The sequence below is a fragment of the Aplysia californica genome, unplaced genomic scaffold (assembly GCF_000002075.1).
Source record: "Aplysia californica isolate F4 #8 unplaced genomic scaffold, AplCal3.0 scaffold01083, whole genome shotgun sequence".
Taxonomy (NCBI): Eukaryota; Metazoa; Mollusca; class Gastropoda; order Aplysiida; family Aplysiidae; genus Aplysia; species Aplysia californica.
Window position 1 is genome coordinate 8,244 of NW_004798353.1, and position 22,239 is coordinate 30,482.

General features: G+C 39.7%; 1 protein-coding gene across 2 annotated transcripts in view; it reads left to right on the forward strand.

The window, feature by feature from the left end:
- The first annotated feature begins 613 nt into the window (after positions 1-613).
- LOC101853594 (ectopic P granules protein 5 homolog) overlaps positions 614-22,239 on the forward strand; it is a 49,920-nt gene continuing 28,294 nt past the window's right edge. Inside the window, exons 1-20 of one of the 2 annotated variants that reach the window (XM_035973256.1) lie at positions 614-764; positions 4,184-5,512; positions 6,157-6,324; positions 7,765-7,925; positions 8,559-8,641; positions 9,066-9,205; positions 9,845-10,059; positions 10,835-10,934; positions 11,627-11,747; positions 12,360-12,516; positions 13,512-13,658; positions 14,975-14,992; positions 16,489-16,643; positions 17,136-17,287; positions 18,221-18,361; positions 18,937-19,101; positions 19,665-19,787; positions 20,248-20,495; positions 21,250-21,390; positions 21,776-21,899. In XM_035973256.1, coding sequence (XP_035829149.1) covers positions 708-764; positions 4,184-5,512; positions 6,157-6,324; positions 7,765-7,925; positions 8,559-8,641; positions 9,066-9,205; positions 9,845-10,059; positions 10,835-10,934; positions 11,627-11,747; positions 12,360-12,516; positions 13,512-13,658; positions 14,975-14,992; positions 16,489-16,643; positions 17,136-17,287; positions 18,221-18,361; positions 18,937-19,101; positions 19,665-19,787; positions 20,248-20,495; positions 21,250-21,390; positions 21,776-21,899 — 3,945 coding nt within the window. In that variant the 5' untranslated portion in view covers positions 614-707. The remainder of the gene's footprint in view (positions 765-4,183; positions 5,513-6,156; positions 6,325-7,764; positions 7,926-8,558; positions 8,642-9,065; positions 9,206-9,844; positions 10,060-10,834; positions 10,935-11,626; positions 11,748-12,359; positions 12,517-13,511; positions 13,659-14,974; positions 14,993-16,488; positions 16,644-17,135; positions 17,288-18,220; positions 18,362-18,936; positions 19,102-19,664; positions 19,788-20,247; positions 20,496-21,249; positions 21,391-21,775; positions 21,900-22,239) is intronic. The other variant, XM_035973257.1, reaches the window with a different exon arrangement.

Sequence of the window (22,239 nt, forward strand, 5' to 3'; positions counted from 1 at the left end):
GTAGTAGTAGTAGTAGTAGTAGCAGTAGTAGTAGTTGTAGTAGTAGTAGTAGTAGTAGTAGTAGTAGTAGATCTAGTAGTAGTAGTGTGGTCAAAGGTTGTGTAGTAGAGAATCCTTGGTATAGAACGAATCTTTGGTGCCGTAGCAGTAGTAATAAGTAATGTTATGGTATAGTACGTGTTACTGTTTGTTGTTACTGCTAATTCTTTGCTCTCGTGTAACAGTGAACGAAAGAGGTCTTGGAAAAAAACGTTCCAAGGGTGTCAAAATAATAAGGAGAGCTTATAGTCAGTTATCCTTTAAAAGGAAAACTAACAAAAACAGCAAAGAGAACAAACGAAAAAAATCGCCCAGGCTATTCACGTGGCCATGTTATGCCTGGGAAGTGGGTCATATGATTGTCTTGACCAATGATTGTCGTTCTTTTTGTTTTGGACCGAGAATGAAACAATTCGATGAAGTAACCCGTTCGCTTATGGTTAGAAACAAAGTTAAAATTGGAAAACGATACTACTGTTTTAATATCTTCAAGAAAAATCAAATGAAATATTTCATTATGGAAAGAACTTATTTACATCTCATTACAGGTTATAAAGGGGATGTTTATCAACGCAAAACCCACTCTTTCGAAGCGAACAGTTAAACATCCGCTTACTGTCGGAATTGAGTGTAGTTTAAGATTAGTATCTGTGCAATGTGTTTATCACATGATCAAAACAACCAAGATGGCTGAGGCTGTTAGACCAAGGCCCCGAAAACAGAAGGTAATTATTTATTGTTCTTGTTTTCTTCGTGACTGTTTGGCTTTGGAATGGATTTGTTGTCACACTTATTGAATGCAAGACATTTGGCTTTGTAGATGAACAATTTGTTTCTTGTTAGTACTGCAGAGTACAACCGTTTACTGCGTTGAGTGTTGAGTATTTCGTTCAACGTCAAATCAGACCACCAGTCAACAACAAAGATAGATTTCTAGATGGTCTTATTTTTATCTGTAGACTCGCTGCAATGGCGAGGTCATGTGTTTGAATATGGTCCCTGAATCACGTGCAAACGGGTCTTGTGAAGAATTTTTAATCAACTGTCTTACGCATTCTGATATCCCATCCAATTTTAGTCCCTCTAGTTCTAGCTTTACATGCTGACTGCTGTTGTGCTTGAAAAAAAAAAGTTTTCCTCAGCCCCAGGAAAAGAAAAAGAAGAATAAATGCTGGATTCAGCTTGCAATAAAAAATAAAATTTTAATACTAGATCTAGATCTAGATTTAGATCTAAATTTAGTCTAGATCTAGATTTAGATTTTCTAGATCTATTTACCTGCTTACAGTAATAATGGTAGTGATAGTGTGGAAGTAGCAGTGGTGTGGGAAAAGATGCTTGTGTCTTTAAAAACTTCAGGCTATGGGGAAATTCCTAATAATTCTTTCCAATACTGGTTCTGGTGGTAACTTTTACTCTCGGTTTCAGATCAGAATGTCTTTTGAATTTTAACACTTTTCAGTTACAGTCAGCTGTACAAATGCCTCATCTGGTCACCCAGCCAGGAGAGTGATTGCTACGGACTTTTCGGGCCTGGCGCAGAACTGCGCCAACTGTGCCAGGTGACCGGAACGGATGATTTTCACCGTCGCATTATTGCGCCAGGTGACCTCAAAGTGTTTTTAAAAGTGAAGTGACTATTCGGAAAGTCCGATTATACAAAAATGACATTCGGCCTGAATTGAGTCCAGCATGACATTCGTTTCGACTTCCAACCCTTGTTCCTAAATATTTCCAGCATTATTCCATAATTTATTTTAAAAAATTTTTTTTTTGGGGGGGATTATAATTATGGTCTAATGTTGACAATCGAGACGTGAGCTTTATCCTGTACCAGATCTGTCTAAACTGGCCCTCCCTGCATCATTAGTATGGAGTATGAACAGAACAACGAAGTTGGGCAAAGTTTTGTGTCCACCGATGAGATTGCGCATAGTGATCATGCACTCTCGACTTGCTGGGGGAAGAGGTGTTGGGAAGGGGCCACGGCTGTCGGTTTTTTACGATGTGATTAAAAAAATAATTAATTATGGAAAAACTACAACACAACAAAATGAAATTAAAAATCAGGAAAGACAAATGGTGGTGGAATTAATGATGATGCTGTAGTGGTGGTGGAACGACCCTGAGTTGTCAGTTATCGTGTACATAGACACTGCCATTGGGCAATGAGAGTGCAGTCTTTTGACTTTTGACTCAATTACACAGTCCTTGTAGGTAGTTCTAGTTCTAATTCTGGTTTTACGTAAAATCCCCCGACGACAGTTATATTAATGTAACCTCCTTACACTCACATAGCTCACTTAGAAGCTGAATCCGAATAAATATTTTTAAGAATTCGGACCCGAGTCTGAATATAGAAGATAAAACCCATATTCATATTCGGACTCGAGTCTGATAAGATAAAAAATCTAATCGGACCCGAGACTGAATAGAGCTGGCCTTCTAACCCTTCCAGCCCCAGCCATTTCTGTGCACTCCCTAACCCCAGTCCCAGCCAATACAACAGTATTTCAGAAAAAGAGGCATGCATTCTAAAAAAATGATGCAGTATCTTTGTACTGAGGTTTACATGATAACATTAGCAATGTATAAAGATAAAAGAACAAATATTATGAACATTAAAGTTTAATTAGGTTAGTTAATTTTGAAAAATGCACAAAATTCTCTATCCCCCGAAACTGAGAATATACGCTCTTGGGTTGGTGGGAGGTACAAGCACTGCTGAAAATATACGCGCATGGGGCTGGAAGGATTAAAAAATAAATTTTAGATCACTGGGAACCAACCCTAACTTTCTTCAAAACTGAACATGTTGTTATTATTTGGCATTAGGCCTATTTTATTTTAATTGTAGGGGTTGGGGGGGGGGGAACCACCTTCGTTAACTTTAATTTGATACATAATTTTTACTTTCACTCTCGCTCACACTTGTATGCACTACTTTGGGCTTGGGGGTCAAACTGCAGTATTTTTACCTGCAGATCACATGGCCACTAAAACTGCCGCAAATCAGTTATTTTCAAGAAAATTTCTAACCTAATTGAAAATCGTCAAATTGTGGGGACAAATAGGGGGGCAAGCCTTCCTGTAACCCTTAGATCTTTTTTTTTTTTTTTTACCCTAGAGGGGCATGCCCCCCACCCCCTCCCCCTGAAACACCCCAATTGGTCCAAAACGCAGAAATTACTATGCAGTTCTAAGGCTTAGTGTCATACATGGTTTGAATAAAAACCAATCTGAAAAAATATTACATTTGATTTGCGATGAATACGAAGTCAATATTTGTTTAAAATGGATTATGAAATGATCAAGAAAAGGGCTTTACAAAACCTGAGCATGATAGTAGTGAAAGTGAAAGAATACACACCTTTAATTTTTTCTGCTTGCTTCTAAAATCATCAGACTCACTGAGTGTTTTTTTTTGGTGTGTTGTATGGCACTCGCAACTGCATAAGGTCATATGAGTGCGCGGGACACATTAAACATTTTTCAGTTGGTAGGAAATTTTGAATTTAGCTCTGGTGGCAGCCAAAGCCTACCTTATCAATTTTAGGACCACCAAGGGTTCTTTAGAGTTCGCAACATGCAAATGGGACCTCCGGGGTTTTTTGCTGATACCCGAGAAGGCTAGGTGTTAGATCTTACCTACCATAAGACCGGGAGTGCGGATGAAAGACAGCAGTGAGAAACAGCTACGGAGTAGCAGTAGAAAGGCTGCAGAAAGAGTCAGGAGCCCAGAGGAGGGGGCAGAAAGTGGAGACGAACGCAGACAACAGAATATGGTTAGAGAGCAGGAAAGGGGGTGAAAGGAGAAAATTTTCCTTCGCTGTCCAGATTTGTACCCGGGACCTTTTGAATGAGAGGCAAACACCAGGTTCAGTAATTTCCGTTATTTTCAGTGGAAAAACAGTAATCATTTTAAGCATTTATTTCTGTTTAACTCCATATATTAGTTGACTCTATGCTGTCTTTTTGTTTGCAAATTCAACATGAATTCTCAGGTACATTTTACAAGATCCCAGTGACATCCCTGTTTGTTGCAGAGTTTGGGTATTCTAAGAGTAAGTGTCAGTTTATTATATATATTTCATGCTTAAATTAACGTTTCATCGTAATACAATGCCAGTTGTTTTTTTCACAGTCCAAGAAGACTAAACAGGCTTCAGCTAAAAGTGAAGTGAATGAGGAGGCTGAAGACAATGTATGTATTCAAGATGCTGTTAAAGCTCCAGTTGAAGAACAAACACCCAAAGATGACCCAGAGCAGACTGCGCCTGATCCTGTACCCACAGAAAAGGAAGAGATCCCTACAGGGGATGGTGCCATTGAAGAAGGCACCATACATCAGAAGGAGAAGAATGAAGAAAAACAAACTGCCACAGAATTTGAGAGTGAAGATGTAGCTGAAGAGTCAGGTACCTACAGTGATGCTAGAGAGCTGCTTTCAGGTGACTATTCTGGGGGTCAAGAAGACTGTGTAACTGAAGAACAGGCGGGCCATGAGGCTAGGCCTGACCAATCTATAAATGAAAAAGATACAAAAGAAGGTCAGGCCTTTGTTGAGGAGAAGGTGGTTTGTGAGAATGAGAGTACTTCTGCCGTTCCAGATGGAAGTTCACATGTTGTGCCTGAAAGACCCCACACTCTTCTTCCTCAAGCCGATGAGGCTCGTTCTTCCCCTGCTCTGTCACACGTTAGTGACCAGGAGAGGGGACCTTCTCTCCAGCACCATGAACCGACGAGCGTTCACTCTCCACCCAGCGCAGCGTCTCTGGCTGCTCACATGCAGCGGCACCATACATCGTCGCTCGCAGACAACCACCGGTACAGGGTGGGTTCTCCTAACTCCCCACTCCACATAGATGGACCTGCTGTGGTAGAGGACCCAGATACCCCAATGATGCGGGCTACGTCTCCACAAATCCACAAGACTCTTCAGAGAGAGTCAACGAAATCACCACCACCCACAGTGCCTACGGTTGTGTACGAGGAGAAGAGCCCTACGCTAATGGCTGAGGAAGCTTTGGCTAGGATGAGGGCTATGGACCTCCAGCTTCGGGTGGAGCCGAGCCATGAGGAACTCGCGTCTCCTGTCACCGATGTCTTACCTGGAAACTCTTCAGTTTCATTCACTGCGGCTTCACATGATACCGCGTCGAAGTCTTCACAGTCGTCAGAAATATGGAAGAAGCCTGGAGAAAAGATCTTGTCTACCCAGCAGCAAGAGATTGCTGCTACCCCAGCAGAGTTGATGCAAACACAAAACAAAAGTGTGTCGGAGGAGAAGACTGCCGTGAACATTGCAGAGCAGCCCAAGGTTTCGACCAAGTCAGCTTTCCCGGTACAGGAACTTGAAAAGGAGAAGCAGAAGAAAGGCAAACTGGGTGCGATGACTCTGGAGGAATTGCTAGCTCTGTACTACAACCCCCAGCTCGCATACAACGCCAGATTTATTGACGATTTTGTTCAGGTAAGACTTTAATTTGTTTCACAACAATTGCTTAGCAGTAAAAAAAGTTAATAAATTTTTTCAATGTGAATGTATGTATTCTCACTGTGAATTTTTAGTTTACTTTTGAAAATAAGTTCTGTTTTGTTTGGAGGATGGAGTTTGCAGTTATGTTGTTTTACTTTCTAAGGTTTACCCAGTATTTTTTGGAAATTCTATATTTTTGAAACTATGAATATATATATATATATATAAAGAGAAAATATGCTCTCCATGAACTGCAGACTCCTGTCCTGTACTGTGGCCATAGTTTGGGGCCAAGTTACAGAGGCTATTAGTTTAAACAGCTGCCATAGAAACTTGTATTGTTTGAAATAATGTATCAAAGCTTTGTATCTGTTTAAAAAAATGTTTTCTTGATGTTTGACTTTAAATTAAGTAATGTACCATAAATTTTCAATGCACACAAGCTGATTCTTTTTAAAATGTGTATTGTTCATGCAATAATATTAATCTGCTCACCGTATTATTATGCGAAATGTATACTTGTACTAATAGTGAACTTTCTTCTTGTGTCTTTATTTTAAGTTTTGAGAAGTATAAACTTCCCAGTATTATGTAATATTTAATAAACCCTTTGTTTTGATATAATAATGTATTTGCAGAGAGAGAGCAAGAAAGACAGCCATGAGTTCCTGGAGATTTTGTCCAACTATTTCCGCACGCGGCACCAGCTGGTGAGTGTGGAGGAAGACATCCACAGTCTGCAGAAGAACTACTCTGGCCTGCAGAAGGAGCTGTGGCAGTTCCAGATGAAGACAATTACAGTTCAGGTAGTTCTCATTGTGTCTAGTAAAGTATTATACCACCACAACAGCTTTCATTTACTAGTCGACTGTTTTAATCCAGTGCATATCATTAGATCACAAGGAGCACGAGGCAGGGGTGGGCCACGGGAAACATGGAGGAGATGTTTTGAAAAGGGACATGAAAGAGCTGAAGCTCACTTGGAAGGAACTTGGATGGACGGCCCAGGATAAAGATAAATGGAAAGAGCTTGTATGTGGCCTATACCCTGCCAGGGGTGAGAGTGAGAGGCATTGATGATATCATTAGGTGATGGACTTGGGGACAGTATGATGAAAGTAAAGCCGTCACTCTCTGCTAGTTGATAAGTCGAAACTGCTCTAATGGTCACCTGTCCAAGACGATCATTTGTAGAAAGGGCCACTTCCCACATCCGACCTTGTGGTTTTTTAAATGTATAATGTAAATAACACTATCGAAGACATCCACACCACTTTTCTCCTCAAAAATGTGTGGCTGGTTGGGACAATTGCATTTTAAAGCTTTCTTGCTGCAGGACAAAGGAACCAAGTGTCTGTCAAAATGTTCTTTCTTCATCAATGTTTGTTTTGATTTTTTGAGAAACTACTGCTGTGAATTACTTTGTGCTTTCAGTTTTTTGATATAGTGAAATGTGTTTATGACATCAAATAAAGTCATTTGGCTTAAGAACAGCTTTGATGATATAAAAGTTAGCTCATTTGATGCGAGAAAACTTGCTGCAAGTGTTTTGAAACAAGAGAAGCCTGATCCAGGATGCTTGAAATAAGAAAACTTAGTTTTTCTTATAATTTAGAATACACTATTAGGTGGTAAAAAAGTTTGTACAATTAGATACAATTAATAAGCAGTATAATTAACCTCTTCTCACTTTGTAAAGGCTTTTACTTCGTATTTGATAGCAGCAGTTATAATTGTACTTAAAAAAAAAAAAAAGAATAAACATAGAGATTTAAGAGGGTGAACACTTTTATGACCCTTTTCTGCATATATGAGCCCTAGTGCTTTGTATTTATTTATTTACAATTTTTAATGTGTGCTACTTTTCCATAACTACTTGTCGAAACATAATGATACTTGGCATGTAGACTAACTAAAGGCCCATTGACATAGCTACAATGTTTTTGATATATATTTAGTCATTTGCTTGGTATAATGTGTCAGAGTGAAGGGCTAAATTTTCATGAAAATTCAACTTTTGCCAGCTTTAAAAAAAAAGGAAGTATTGAAGTTTCAGCTCAAAACTCCTTACAGCTTTGTAGCTAGCATGGTTTTACATTATCTAGTGAAATTTGAGCCCTCCAGTTTGAATAGTTACGGGGAAGAAGCAAATTAGAAAATATAAGAGATTTAGAGTCGATTCTATTCCCCACCCCTCCCCTTAATTCAAGCATATTTTTCTTTTCTAATCTGCTGTCAATCCAAAGGGTCAGTGTGCCGACCAGGCCAAAGTGACCATCAACCACAGTTATGAGCAGTGTCTACTGAACGATGAGGCGGTGAACAAGATGGGCTACACCCTGGAGACCATTCGCTCACAGATCACGGACAACTTGTCTCTGTTTGCCTACTCTGCCCAGATCTCAGCGTGAGTTCTCTTGTTCTGATGGGTGTCAGTTGTCTTTAGTCTGTTGTCTTTAGTCCTGTAGCTTTGGTTGGATTGTTTTCTTAACCCTCACAGCCCCAGTTGAATATATTTCCCTCTTAAGTTCTCATTCCCGCCTGGCCTAGTTGCGTACCTTTTCCTCATATTATGGTTCTAGCCTCCTCCAACCCAGTCGCATATTTGGTTGGCGGGCGCTCTGGTGTGGTTTGCTCCTTCTTTCCTTTCAAACATCAATCATCCTTATCTCTCCTCCTTTTTTGTGTATGTTACTCTCTTTTAACACATCTATTCTTCGGCACTTATATGACCTTTTTGTGTTGCAAGTGTCTTAAAACTCTTATTAAAACTTAATGTAAAGCATATTTTTACCGTAATCTATCCATTTGCCTCTGAAATACATTCTACATGTTATCTTCTATAACTTCAAACAGATGACAGAGAGAGACAGAGAGAGAGGGAGAGGGAGAAAGAGGGGGGAGGAGATCCCTACTAGAACCGTTTAGTGCTTGTAATCTTTGTGTTATTGAATGCTTTCTTAGTGGGAATATGCTAAATAAGTGAAATTTATCTTTATTTTTATTATTTACCCCTGACTGTGTCATGATTTGATTCCAGGCTGCAAGTGGAGTCCTACATCCATGACCTGTACGTGAGCTGCCCCATAATCAGAGACATACCCAAGAATGCCCCTATACAATGTGAGTATTCGAGGGCTGCTGAGATGGAAAAATGGTGAAATTAAATACAACTATTTCGTGATTTCAGTACTTAATAGGAATGCTTCTTTGTAGTTTTAAGTGAGGCAGCATCCTTTTGATACTGTTTCATCCTCTTAATTTCAGTTTTGGTGTTCATCTGGTTTTCTTTTTTTGTTGTAGTTGCTATCATTGTTTTCCTTCAGCATCTTAATTTGAGTTTTATTATGCTGTGCCTGTCTTAAAACGAGGGCAATTTTTGTGAGTTTACTTTGCAATGGATATTTACTTACGGCAAAAGTTTAAAAAAATTTTTTAAGTTTTAATTAGAGAAAAATAATTTGAAACAAATTTTTTTCTGTGGCTGTCCAAAAACAAGAGTAGTTTTGTTCATTTTCTGTACAATGGGTCTTTGCTTTCCTTACAGCGAGGCTGCAGGTGCTTCCACAAGAGGAACACCAAATACAAAGATTAAAGGACTGCATCAGCATTCTCTTCATGTTCCATCGCAAGCCGACGCTGGATGGAGAATTCATCAACAATATCCGTCAGTGGACCGTGCGGCTGGTTAGTAAACCTGTCACTTACTTACTTGTCTCACTTGTCCGCTGTGTTGGGGTCACTGCAGTCGGAACATGTCCATCTCTGCTCTCCCCCCCTCTTCAGGATCCATCCCAGAGTTGTCTACATCATAATCTGGTTGGAGATCCGTCGGACTGGTCCGCTCAGATACCTGTCACTATGTAATGAAGTAGTGTGTCGATTAGGGCGTAGAAAGCATTTTGATTACAAAAATCTTTTAACCCTATCCGTATGGTCATTTTGTATCCTTGGGGTTGTATTCTTCACATTTTAGAATACTTCTAGTACGAAAATCTCTCTGAAACTTTCACTATTTCTCAAAATATCATTTAGACAGACTGCTGTGCAAAGCGTACGGATCGGATTAACGAGTAAATTTCCTCTTTGGAAAGTGGTGGCACAGAGTTCCCCTATGTCGTATGGATTCGATAGTAAAACAAGACATACAGATAAGGTTAAACAAATTGTTTTTATATAGTAAGATATGATTTTAGTACCCAATCTCCTCCACATCTTAATGACAGATGAAAAATATAGATAATTTCAAATTTCTGTTTTCTTATGTAATGCATATAAATTCTATTATTGTTATTATTATTATCATTTTTCCATTTTTCAAATCAGACATCGTCATTGCTGCGTGTCGCTACGTTCTCGGACCACCTGTTTATCTTGAACCACCTCTTGCGGTGTCCGTCAGGAGTTGGACGGTGGGCGGCAGAACTTGTCCAGCTGCCCGTGCTGACCCCTGTCTCAAGTGCTCCGCATCAGCAGACCTTTGGGGGGCCCTTGCTTGACCACACGATTACTGCTTTAGCGACCGTGCTGCTCCCGGCGAAGTGAGTGTGTAGATTTATAATGTGTGTGTGTAAATGTTTGTTTGTGTTCGTGAGTGTGTGTGTTTGACATTAGAAGTGTATTTAATATTGTTTTACTAAACTAAAGGGATATTGTGATATATCGGCAGTCTTGTGTATTGTCAACATGAGATGACCGGCAGTTGTTGGCCAATTTAAAAAAGCATGTTTAGTTAATGACGTATCAATTTTTTATTGCTTGAAAGAGGCTACTTCAAATTCTTCCATTTGTATTATTGGTTTTATTAAAGTTCTCAGGGGAAAAAATTCTGCGAATCTGACAGGAATCGTATTTTTATTTTTGTGGGTGGTTTGCTCTTATTTTACAATAAAGCATCTATCGTAGTTATCTCTCCTGTCTTTTTTTTTTCGTATGTTGTTTTTTAGTAGCACCTCTCATCTTCAGCACCTATATGACCTTTGTGTATTGCAGATGGTGTAAAACTCTTATTAAAACTAAATTATCGTTGGTGTTTAATTTTGTCAGCACTTATATGACATAATTACATTGCAAGTGCTGTAAAAAAAAAGCTGTTTTTAGAACTTAACTATCATAGTTATTTGTTGGCTCTTGCAATATGATGACATAACTGTGTTGCAAGTACCGTAAAATTCTTGCTAAAACTAAACTTTTATTGCTATTTTTCAGCACTTGACTGACCTAATTGTGTTGCAAGTGCCATAAAACTCTTACAAAAACTATACAAAAACTATACTATTATTGTTATGTGTATGTGTTTTGTGTTGTTGCTGCCAGGGCGCGGGAGGAGTTCATGTGTCACATGCGGATCAATCTGTCGGCCGAGAGCATCCAGGATGAGAGGGCCTGGATACTGGTGGATTCTGATGGTGAAGAGGTCAGTGTGCACTAATGTTCAGTGACTTTGTGTCTGTGAGGACGGGGGAAATGATGATAAAAATAATAATGATAATAATAATAATAAAGATAATAATAATAATAAGGATGATAATAATAATTATAAGGATGATAATAGTGATAATGATAATATTGATAGTAATTATAATAATCTATAGCGCCCACTCGTGCACAATATTGTTTTAGGTGCTTTACAATACCTTCAACTCAAACACAAAACACACAAGCGGGGAGAAAGTTTTTTAAAATCGAATATCTCAGTCTTTCTGCTGGGATGTTGTATCCCTCTCAGTTAGGGTTGGCCCTGACAAGTGGGGAGGAATGTTGCCATCTGAATGATCTAAATTGTGTTGATAGAGGTGTGAAAAACCTAGATTTATTTATTTTTGTTTTTTAGGAAAGCCTAGCTCCTGACAGACTCGAAGAGCAGGAGTCACAGCGAGCAGCAAGTCATATGAGGCTTTACAAATAAGAAATGCTGAAACCAAGATAAAAGCTTGCAAGCTGCGCACCTCCACAAGTGGAAGAGCAGCTTTCGAATGCCCAAAAGTTGGCAAAGGATGATCTATTTGTATTATTAAAAATATTATTTTTGGGGTTTATTTTTGTTTTTATTTTGTTATTTGACTATTGAATTCATCTGTTGTATTATGATCATATCTGTGTCATTAGGATGAGGACCCAGCCAACACCTGGCTGTACCTGCATGAGAACGACATCGTTGCTCTCCTGAACCAGTTCCCTCTGGCCGACCTTTATGCCCACATTATGATGGCTGGCATTTCTGAAAGCGGTGAGCCCAGTTGACTTTTCTTCTGTGGTTGTGTGGGCCCCTTATCCTATGAATTTTGCTATAATACGGTCAAAATTGTCTAATAAGGTCACCCGTTGTCGAGGAGGAAAATGGTCATCTTAGACAGGTGGATGTCTTACACAGTAACATTATAATGTAAAAAAATATGCAAGGTGTGAAAGGGGACGTGGCCATTTTTACAGGTGATTGTCTTTCACAGGTGGCTGCTAAAGTAGGTTTGACAATAATTGGGTTTGTAAACTTTTGCTGTTGTGTCTTCTCATGGTAAAATACAACTCAGAAATTATGAACATTGTCTGATATTAATTTTTTTTTTCTGCTGGGTGTTTACAATGTATTTGTTGTACGCTAAATGACCGTTATTACATTGATGTGTTTCTCTTTACTCTTACTCAAACTCGTGGGTGGTTGGCAGGTACTCTAGTGTGGTTTGCTCTCTCTTTCCTATCAAACATCTATCGTCCTGATCTCTCCTCCTTTTTTGTGTTTGTTACTCGCTGGAAACACCTCTAATCTTCGGCACTTATATGACCTTATTGTGTTGCAAGTGTCGTAAAACTCTTACTAAAACTAAAACTAACTAAAACTCAGGTTCTGTGGACTATGACATCCGGCGCAGCACGGAGCCCATGATGATCCGCCTGTTTGCCTTCAGCACAGTGTTAATCCAGCTGTTTGGCTCGGGCCTGACCACATACAACATGGCCAGATACCGACAGCTCAACAAACGCCTGGGTCGTCTCATCAGGTAATGAAGACGTACGGGTCAAGAGGTCACCTTGTGGTCAGATTTAGGGCTTTAAAAAAAAAATAAAAAAATGTTGGTGTCTTGCTCTTCTTGCACTTCTTCTTTTTGTTAGTGTTTTACTCTCCCATCAACACCATTTAGATCGTTTATGATGCGGGCTTTGACCTTGTGAGGCCAAGATGCTCAGTAAAAATTCTCCCCACATCTATTCTCCTTTTTTGTGTTGTTGCTCTCTTGCAACGTCTTATATCTTTGGCACTTATATGACCTAATTGTATTGCCAGTGCTGTAAAACTCTTACAAAAAAAACAACAACCCAACGAAACCCTAAACATCTTTGGTCCTAATCTCTCCTCCTTCTTTTCTTTGTTGTTCTCTTGTAATATCTCTAATGTCTGGCACTTACATGATCTATTGTGTTGCAAGTGTCATAAAACTCTTACTGAAACTTAATATTTATTGTCCCAATCTCTCCTTTTTTTTGTATGTTATTCTCTAGTAGCATCTCTAATCTCCGCCACTTATATGACCTATTTGCTTCGCAAGTGTATGAAACTCTTACTACCCCACGGTGCAGTGCCACTGACTGTAGTGTCTTTAGGTCTTTACCAAAGGGGGGACAATTCTCGTTCAAGCACAGTATAATTGTAAATGGGCTGATTCAGGTCACGCTCATAACTGTGCCTGATCTACAACAGGGAACTGCTACTTCTTCTTTCTTAATCCTTACTATTGTCATTTTCCTCTACTTCTTTTGTATGTTTGTCACTCTCTTGTGACCTGCTATTTTCGGGGTGCCTTAATAGTCGAAGCAGACCTTGTGCTGTTGAAGCTAGAGAGGTGAGCAGAATAAGTCTGATTCCCTGTAAAGACTTCTCTGTTTCCACCCACCCCTTGGCGCTCATATGATCTTATGCAGTTGCGAGCGCCGTAAAACCCTCTACTATAAAAAAAACAACTCTTACTGAAACTTAACTAAAACTCTCTGCTTCTAGGCAAACAGTGTGTTTCGTATCTGACCACTGGCTCAACTTCAAGATCTACTACGGACCACTTGCCCCTGTGGCCAGTATGGAAACCTTGCAGCTGGAGTTTGACCAACTCTTCATGAGGGCCACATACAGCATCCTCACAGCTCAGAAGTAAGTCTGTCTGCCTGCTCATATACAACTGTACATGGTGTCGGTGGTCTCGTATATAGGCTCTCTGACTCTCAATCATAAGTTCATGGGTTTGATTCCTTTTGGAGGCCCAACATTGTGTCCTTTGGAAAGGCACTTTACCTAAATTTTCCTCATTTCTTCACCCAAGTGGGAATGGATGCCTGGCTATACATGGTGAAAGATCTTATCAGTTTATAAGTATTTGAGCGCTTTTAATCCACAGCTTGCACCCGGTATGCTTCCCGGAAACTGAGAATGTTTTTGGGTGTTCTAGATTCTACTGGGGTAATAGTAATTGTAAAGTGCCTATGGCATGCTGTAGAGCTTGGATATTGGCTATATAAGCACAATTTTCTGTACTTATTAGCTGTAGCGGGGCTCTATAGCTGAGCAGGTATGCTGTTTGCCTTTCAACCTGGAGGTCCGGAGTTCAATCCCCAGTAGTGCCAGGTTATTTTTGTCATATTTTTTTTTACAGTCCCTGATTTCAAGTTATGTAGGATTGAGCTCCTAAGCTTCTTGGATAAGGACAAGAAGTTTCAGATGAACCATGTGGGAGTTTCGCACCTTAAAGATCCCTTGGCAGTTCTAAATTTAAAAAGACTAAACTTTGGGCAAGGTCCCAAATTAATTCCAACCCAAAACTGAAGCTTTTCTAATCAATATAAATATTAAGAGTTCCTTAAAAAATGGCATATAGCTGTTAGTCGGACAAGAGGTGATTGTACGAAATATGTAGATAATATGGCCATGTACGTAAAATTAACTAATCTGTGAAATGAAGATCTTACAATCAGTTACTCCCTCCTGTCTTAGTTCCAGCAGAAGTATAAGAAGAAGAAGAAGTAGATGCACAACTGTACGCACAAAAGGGTACTCAAGACTATGGCAAAAGTAGATGAACTAATGACACTGAAACATACCTGACCTCATGACCAAAAGTTATATGAGTTCATGACTCCGTCTTCCCTGCACCAAAGTTCAGCTGCTCTTACTCATGCACACAGACCTAAAGATATGCACAACCATTTTTTTTGTGTCTGAAGATGACCTTGTTTTACCTTTCATCCTCATTTTGATTAAAACTTTCTAGGACAGCCCATTTTGCCATTGTATCACAACTAGAATTGGTTTGATTACTGACCTAATTGTTGGTATTCATAAGTTTCTGTCAGTATTTAGAACATTAGGGTTGTGCATGACCTATTCAGTTAAATCCTTTTTAAGAGACAATTTTGGTGGAATTTGTTTAACCTCTAGTCATGGTTTTCCATATCTTTACCACTCTGCCTCAGTGGACTATATGATTTCAGGTTTGTTATTTTACTACAGTTATTGTATTTTGTTTGTTTGACTTTTGTTGTATGAGAGATCAGCAAGATCGCAAATGGGGTTTGCTGTCTTTTTTGTTCAGTTTAGTAGTTGTTTTTTTCCCCCCTGCTTCTGTTTGGTAATGAAAGATGTTTGAACAAAAGATGATACGCACAGTGAAAGAGATTTATTAATTGACGTTCTCAACATTTTTGTTATTGCTCCTAGTGTTGTATTATATGCAGTGTATGTGTACACATGTCCATGTGTGTGTGAATATGTGTATATGGTTGGGTGTGTGTGTGTGTTTTTGTGTGTAGTGTAAGAGAGAGAGAGAGAGAGATCCCTTTGAATTTGTGTGTTGTGTTTGGTGTTACTGTTACTCAGCACAATGCTTCCTTTTTTACCTCTTTTTTTTTATGTTCCCATCGTAATTTGCTTTTTGTTAAAAGCTTTTTATACAATGACTTGTTACTGCTTCCAGCTCCTGACTTGGCACTCCCTCTTTATTTGCGCTCTTCAGTTGTCAGTGTAATAGTTGAAAGTTCTGTTCCGAGAGGGTGTTACACAATCATGTTGTTGTTGTTGAGTTCAATGTGGCAAAGTGAGTGTTTGGTGGATGCTCTGGTGTGATTTGCTTCTTTGTTTAAGATTTAACAGGTTCTTACTTTTACCCCTCAATACAGCCCCTTGTAGATGTGATAGCTTCTTTAGAGTTTATGGAAATGGTAGAAGTTGTTGCGAAAGTGTATGTGTCCGTGTTCTAAGATGTAATATTTTATATTTTCTTAATGACTGTGTCTGTCTTATTGTTTTTACTAACATTATCTTAATACTTTCAAATATCTGTGAAAGTCATGGGATGGACTGTTGATCTAAATTTGTCGTCGGTGAATCTGAGAACAATTCTGAAAGAGTCTTAGAATTGACATGATTGTGTGCAGTTTTGCCCCTCAGCCTTCATGGAGGGGAAAGTTAGGGCATGGAGTCTTTGTTTGTTTTGGAGCCAGGTATTCTGTGCTGCTCAAGCCACTACAGTTTACTCTGAGCTAATTTTTCTATAGAAGTGCTCATTGTGGCTCACCTCTTTTTGCTATAGATAAGTCAGTTCTGGGGTGACTGAAACTGAGAATTTATTTAAACAAAGTCGCTGAATTCTGGTTTAGAAACATATTAACATATCATTTTTGTGTGGTGGTTATTACGTCTTGTAATATGCAAATTGTGCTATTGTCACATGCGCACAGTTTAGGGTATTTCAAATATTTTCTGAAAGATTTTGGAGAAAGATGGTCAAATTTTGAAAGTATGTGTTGTCAGGTTTGTGTATTTATCCAAAGTTAATAATGATAATAATATTAGTAATAATAATAATGATAATAATAATAATAAAAACAACAATAAAATAATAATGGAATTTATATATGGCCTAATCCCAGAAAGCTTTAAGCGCTGATGTAAATCTCTCTGACACTCACATTCGGGTTTCTCTTCACAGACTAGGCTCATGGCAGTTTATGGCAGACATGCCGTACACCTGTGTGTCCACCGACAGCATGTGGCAGCTGCTCTGGGTACTGCATCAAGGTCAAGGTCAGGTGGTCAATCTCGACCGATTGCCCCCTGTCCAGAAGTGCAAGGAATACCTGGAGGGTAAGTCACACACTGTGCTTTATGTGTTCCTGAAGCTGTTTGCGTAATGTGCTTTGTGGTATGTGTCGGTGTGTGTAAGCCAGGAATACTGTGTAGATACTATGTGGTGTTTGGAATTTTGCTGTGTGCTGAAAAATAGTGTATAAATAATTTCTATCCCTCCCCAAAAATCAAATCGTGGACCAACTCTTCACCCATGCTAAGTCCCAATTTTTAAAAATAATTTGTCTTCAACTTTTTATTCTGTGATATCAGTTCGTTGTGTTTGAGAAAGATTTATTTTTGTTGAAATCCAAATTCTAAATGGTGAAAGAAAGAAAAAGCAAGAAGAGTTATGTGATTTAGGTACAGTCTTTGAAAGAATGTAACAGTATTTTCTCTCTCATGAAAAATGTTGCTTACTGGTTTAGATGGGTTTGGAAAAGTTGAACAGCTTGTCAATGAAATGTATTGCTGTTTGTGTTTATTGCTTTTCCTTCTGTCATGGTGCAGATCCAGACAGCTGGCAACAGCTAGCGGACAACCTGCTGCACATGCCTACATCAGAGGCCATCTACCTACTGACCACCTTTGCCAACATGGCCAGCTGTCGCTCTTACGAGGAAGAAGCCTTCATACAAACCATCACCCTGGAGGTTTTTGAGGTAGGATAATAATTTTAGTAATAATAATAATAATACAAATAATACTCGTAATAATCATAATCATAATTATGATCATATTAATAATCATAATAATTATGATAGAACAAAAAAATAATAAAAGTGATAAATTTGGTTTAAAGGAAGAACATTTCCACTATTAAAATGCTCAATGGGCTTAGCAATGATATAACGTACACTTGCACAATACGTCTCAATAGCTATCCTATCTCTCTCTCTGTCCTCATCCTTCGCTTCCTCCCTCTTTCTCACTTTCTCTGTCTGTCTGTCTGTCTGTCTGTCTGTCTGTCTGTCTGTCTGTCTGTCTGCCTGCCTGCCTGCCTGCCTGCCTGCCTGCCTCTCTCTCTCTCTCTCTCTCTCTCTCTCTCTCTCTCTCTCTCTCTCTCTCTCTCTCTCTCTCTCTCTCTCGATCTCTGGCTACCCCTCTCTAGGGCTATCTCGCTCTCCATCAACATACACACACACGCAAAATACAAACATATTCTATATCACGTATAAGATAGCAGCTTCTCTTGTCTCTCTCTCTCTCTCTCTCTCTCTCTCTCTCTCTCTGTGATCTCTCTCTCTCTCTCTCTCTCTCTCTCTCTCTCTCTCTTTCTCTCTTTCTCTATCTGCCTCTCTCTCTCTCTCTCTCTCTCTCTCTCTCTCTCTCTCTCTCTCTCTCTCTCTCTCTCTCTCTCTCTCTCTCTCTCTCTCTCTCTCTCTCTCTCTCTCTCTCTCTCTCTCTCTCTCTCTCTCTCTCTCTCTCTCTCTCTCTCACACACACACACACACTCACACACACACACACAAGGGAGAGGGGCACCTGAGCTTCGTGGTAATAGAACTTCAGAATCATGGTACAAGGCACTGACACTTACTACAAGGAGATGTTTAACTGTCTGCTATTGACGGCCTTCCTTGTCTCCTCCACAGATTGCTTACATTTGTAACCACACCCGAGAGTTCTGCTCCAAGGTGGGCAGGGAGCTTCTGTCTGGCATTATCCAGACTCACCCAACGGCCTTGTCCTTCCTGTTGGCCAGGGTCAAGGACGTGCTGGCCAAACTGGGCAAAGTAAGTTGCATCGTGCTATCTGATTGAAAGGCTGGCTAAGCCACCTCATTTTAGGGGGACTTCTCTGTTGAGATCCACCCCTTGGCGCTCCTATGACCTGATGCAGTTGCGAGCGCCGTGAGACTTTACTGAAACATGAGCTTAGGAATCATTCAAAGGGAAATTTGTGTTTGTACTAATGAGTATGGGAATGGTTATAGCGTGCTGCAGATAGGCCCTATTGTGTATATGTTTCTCCTCATTCCAGAATTTATCATACATTTAGGAAATAAGCATCATTCTGGCAAAAGGCCCCTGATTGATTTGATTTTAAATTAATAGACTCCTCCTGTTTGAATTTACTTTTAAAAAAGCACTTGAACATGAGTCTGTCATGCTTGTTGAACATACAAGTAAACATCCAGCATTTGTAATTGATTGCACATTTTGAACCCTGTTTTTGAGTATGTGCATTTTTAGAATTTCCGTGTAGAATTTTCCATCTCTTCGTGTATGTCCTCATGTATGTTACTCATCAATACTTATATCCTATTAGTTTGTGCCACTTAGTGATGTCCTCTAAATCTTGTTCCTAGATGTCGCTGTACTTGTTCTCGGAGCTCCCCGTGAGTATATGGCAGCCCTCAGACCCGGACATCCTCATCCTGCGCCAGTGGTTGCTGAACTTTGACCTCCTGTCTTCGGAGAACCAGCTTGCACGGGTTATTCTTGGCAAAATCAACTGGGATGTTTTTGAGCAGGTAATAGATGACTTGTAGTAAGTAGTGCTTGTAGAAACATTTAGGGGTACTTTTTAAAAGTCTTTTTTTTTTTCTGACGTCTTACTTGAGTGGAATCAATGTTGTTGAGAGATTACAAAGGCCTTGAATTGATTTTCCTGCAAATGAGAAGGACAAGTTGTTCTTTCTTTCACCAGATGAACACATTTTGTACCGAAGTGCATAAATTATGTTATCTGAGTCAGGGTCTCCTTTATAATAGCGTCTCTGTCACCAGCCTTATCCTTCATAAGCTAATTCAGAGCCCCTCAGCTGTGGAGGATCACTTTGCCATTGTTCATATTTGCAAGAAACCCACTGGGTAAAGTGTAATGGAGGTATCACTTTGAAAAGCATCCCTATTATGCGAGCATCTGAGGATGAAATATGAACACAGGGAACCCCTGTGTGTGTGCTCACGTTCTTGTTTCTTGCAAGTATTCACAGCGAACTTTGATATAGTTTTTTTAAAAAACTACTACAATTTTTCATTTTTTAAAAAGAACTTTAAAGGTAACATTTTTCCTCTTGATTACTTACTCTAGACTGGCCGCCTGGTGGTGGATGTCCGACTTCACCGTCAGATGGCGCTTCTCCTGGTGGAGGCGTACACACGCTTCATCGCCGACAAGAAAGCTGGCTTCTTCATCATGGAGGGAATGAGACAGGTATGCTCAAGTTTCAACAGACTCAACAGACAAGTAATGGTGTGTTACTTTTGATTTGGTGAGAAGGAGAAATATTTTTTTGTGCTTATGTCATGTTTTGGTCATGTGGCGATACATGCATCAATGTCATATTCTATCGTTCTTAACTCTCCTCGTGCTTTTCTATGTACATTACCCTCTAGTAACACCACTAATCTTCGGAACTGTAATCGCCTATTTGTGTTGCAAGTGCAGGTGTTTGAAGGGAGCCACTTGTAGGTCCTACTACTTTACTTTCGCTCTGTTGTTTCTGTCTGTCTGTGGGTGTTATTTTTTCCCAACACTAAATAACCATTATTGTGTCAATGTGCTTCTCTCTACTCAACAAACAACAACATCGAGAACAAATGTGTTGCAAATGCCGTAAAACTTTTACCTTAAACTCAAACTGAAACCCTCTCTCGCCTCGGTGTCCCCACAGATGGCTTTCTACATGTCGTCGAGCCTCACAGCCGAGCAGAGCTTCAACAACTGGGTCTGGGACCTGGCCATCCGGCTCAAGCTGCACCAACACAGTGTCCTGCTTCACGCGATGGGGGTCGTGGACCTCAACTTTCAGCCTCCCAACCTGGGCGGAGACGCGTGGCTGCTCCCCGTGCTGAAAGGCACGAGCAACAAAACCCCCATCGCATGCTTCGTGGCTCTGACCATGACAAACATTGGGCATGAGTGAGTTGGAATTTGTTTTGTTATTTAAAAAAAAAGAAAGATTGGATTATCAAATAATGTGTTAGTTAGGGTTTTTACATTTGGACACTGTTGGTGGAAGTCTTTTTGTATAGGTCTTGATTTTTTTTTTTGTGATTTCAAATTTTCGACATTCAGAATGAATAAGTCTGTCTCTAGTCCTTTACTGTAACATTTGTCTTTTATATGTTTCACAAAATTACTGTCACTTGGGTATTGCCGTGGAGGAATTATGAAATGTGTGTGTGCCTGGAGAAAGGTTACAGTTGTCGGCAAAGCTGTTTTTGAGCAACGGGGTGAAACGAACGTGGTCAAAAATTTTGTTGTCTTCAAACACACGTTTAACCTTTTCTCAGTAATGTATTGAAAGTATTTTACACTATTTTAAGTGACAGTATTGTTTTTTAAAACTATTTTTACATGTACTTCTCTAAAGGTGAAAAATTCGCTTGAAATTGGGTCGACATAATATTTAAGCCGTTTTTCTTCAACCGTTGATTTTACACCCTGTGTCATAAAATGTTGATTATCTTTAAAACTACTCAAGGTATTTAAAAACTTTTAAAATCAGCATGTTCAGCACTGAATTTGCTACAAGAATATGCCCTTATTTCAGTATCCAAAATTTCCAACAAGTGGAACCTTTCTCCAGGAACATGCACATATGTTCCCTGGCACAGGATTTCTAGAGCTGAATGTTAGAGTACAATTTGTCATGTAAATTTTTTTTCCGCAGCATCACGAGCTTTATCTCAGAAGGCCTTGACCTTCTGGCTGTGTTGACGGCCAACTACCAGTACACCACGGCTATTCACGTCATCGGCTGTGTGTTCCCGATGTTCATCGACTGCCCACAGTATCTGCTGGAGAACATCAAGTATGCCTCCAGTTGTCTTTCCTTTCATGTTCAGAAATGCTGATTTTCTGGATTATTCCAGAAATCTAGCTTAATCCGAAAATCCAGATTTCTTACCGTATTGGATTTTGTCGTATGTGTTATAATGCAGTAGAATCAGGGGCTCATCAGTTTTTGGGCATGTGAAGTTACTGGTATCGTCTTAAAGCTTGTTCGTTTGTCTTGTTTGAGAGGGAGATAGACAAAGGTGGAGAGAGAGAGAGAGAGAGAGGGGAATAAATGCTTTCCCATTTTTTAGATGTTTGTATGTACAGTACAGAACAAATCTGTTAGATTTAGATAGATTATACACATTCCCTTTGTTTGTCCTGTATACATTTCCAGCCCTATTCCCTTATTTGTCCAGCTTCATCCAGATCATTCAGTCATTGCTGGGTGCAGATGAATCATTGCTAAAGTCCACCAAGTCGACCATCATGAGTGTGGAGTTCCCTGGTCTGGTCACGCAGCAGCTCACAGAGATGATTCAGGTGGGAATAGAATATTTATGACTGGTGCCCTTGTGTCTGCATGTATGTGTTTGTGTGCCTGTGTGTGTGTGTGTGTGTTTGAGGGGGAGAGAGAGAGAGTGAAAGATAGATTAAGAAAGTGATGAAAAGCGTTTGTCTCTGTTGTTGGATGAGTAATTTGTGGTTTTGAGTGGCTTGCTCCTTTCTACTTTTTCTGTGTTGATCTTGTCTGACAAATCTCTCTTTCTCTCTCTCTCTCTCTCTTCTTTCTCTCTCTCTTTTCTCTTTCTCTTTCTCTCTCTCGTCTGTCTGTCTGTCTCTTTCTCTCTCTCTCTCTCTCTCTCTCTCTCTCTCTCTCTCT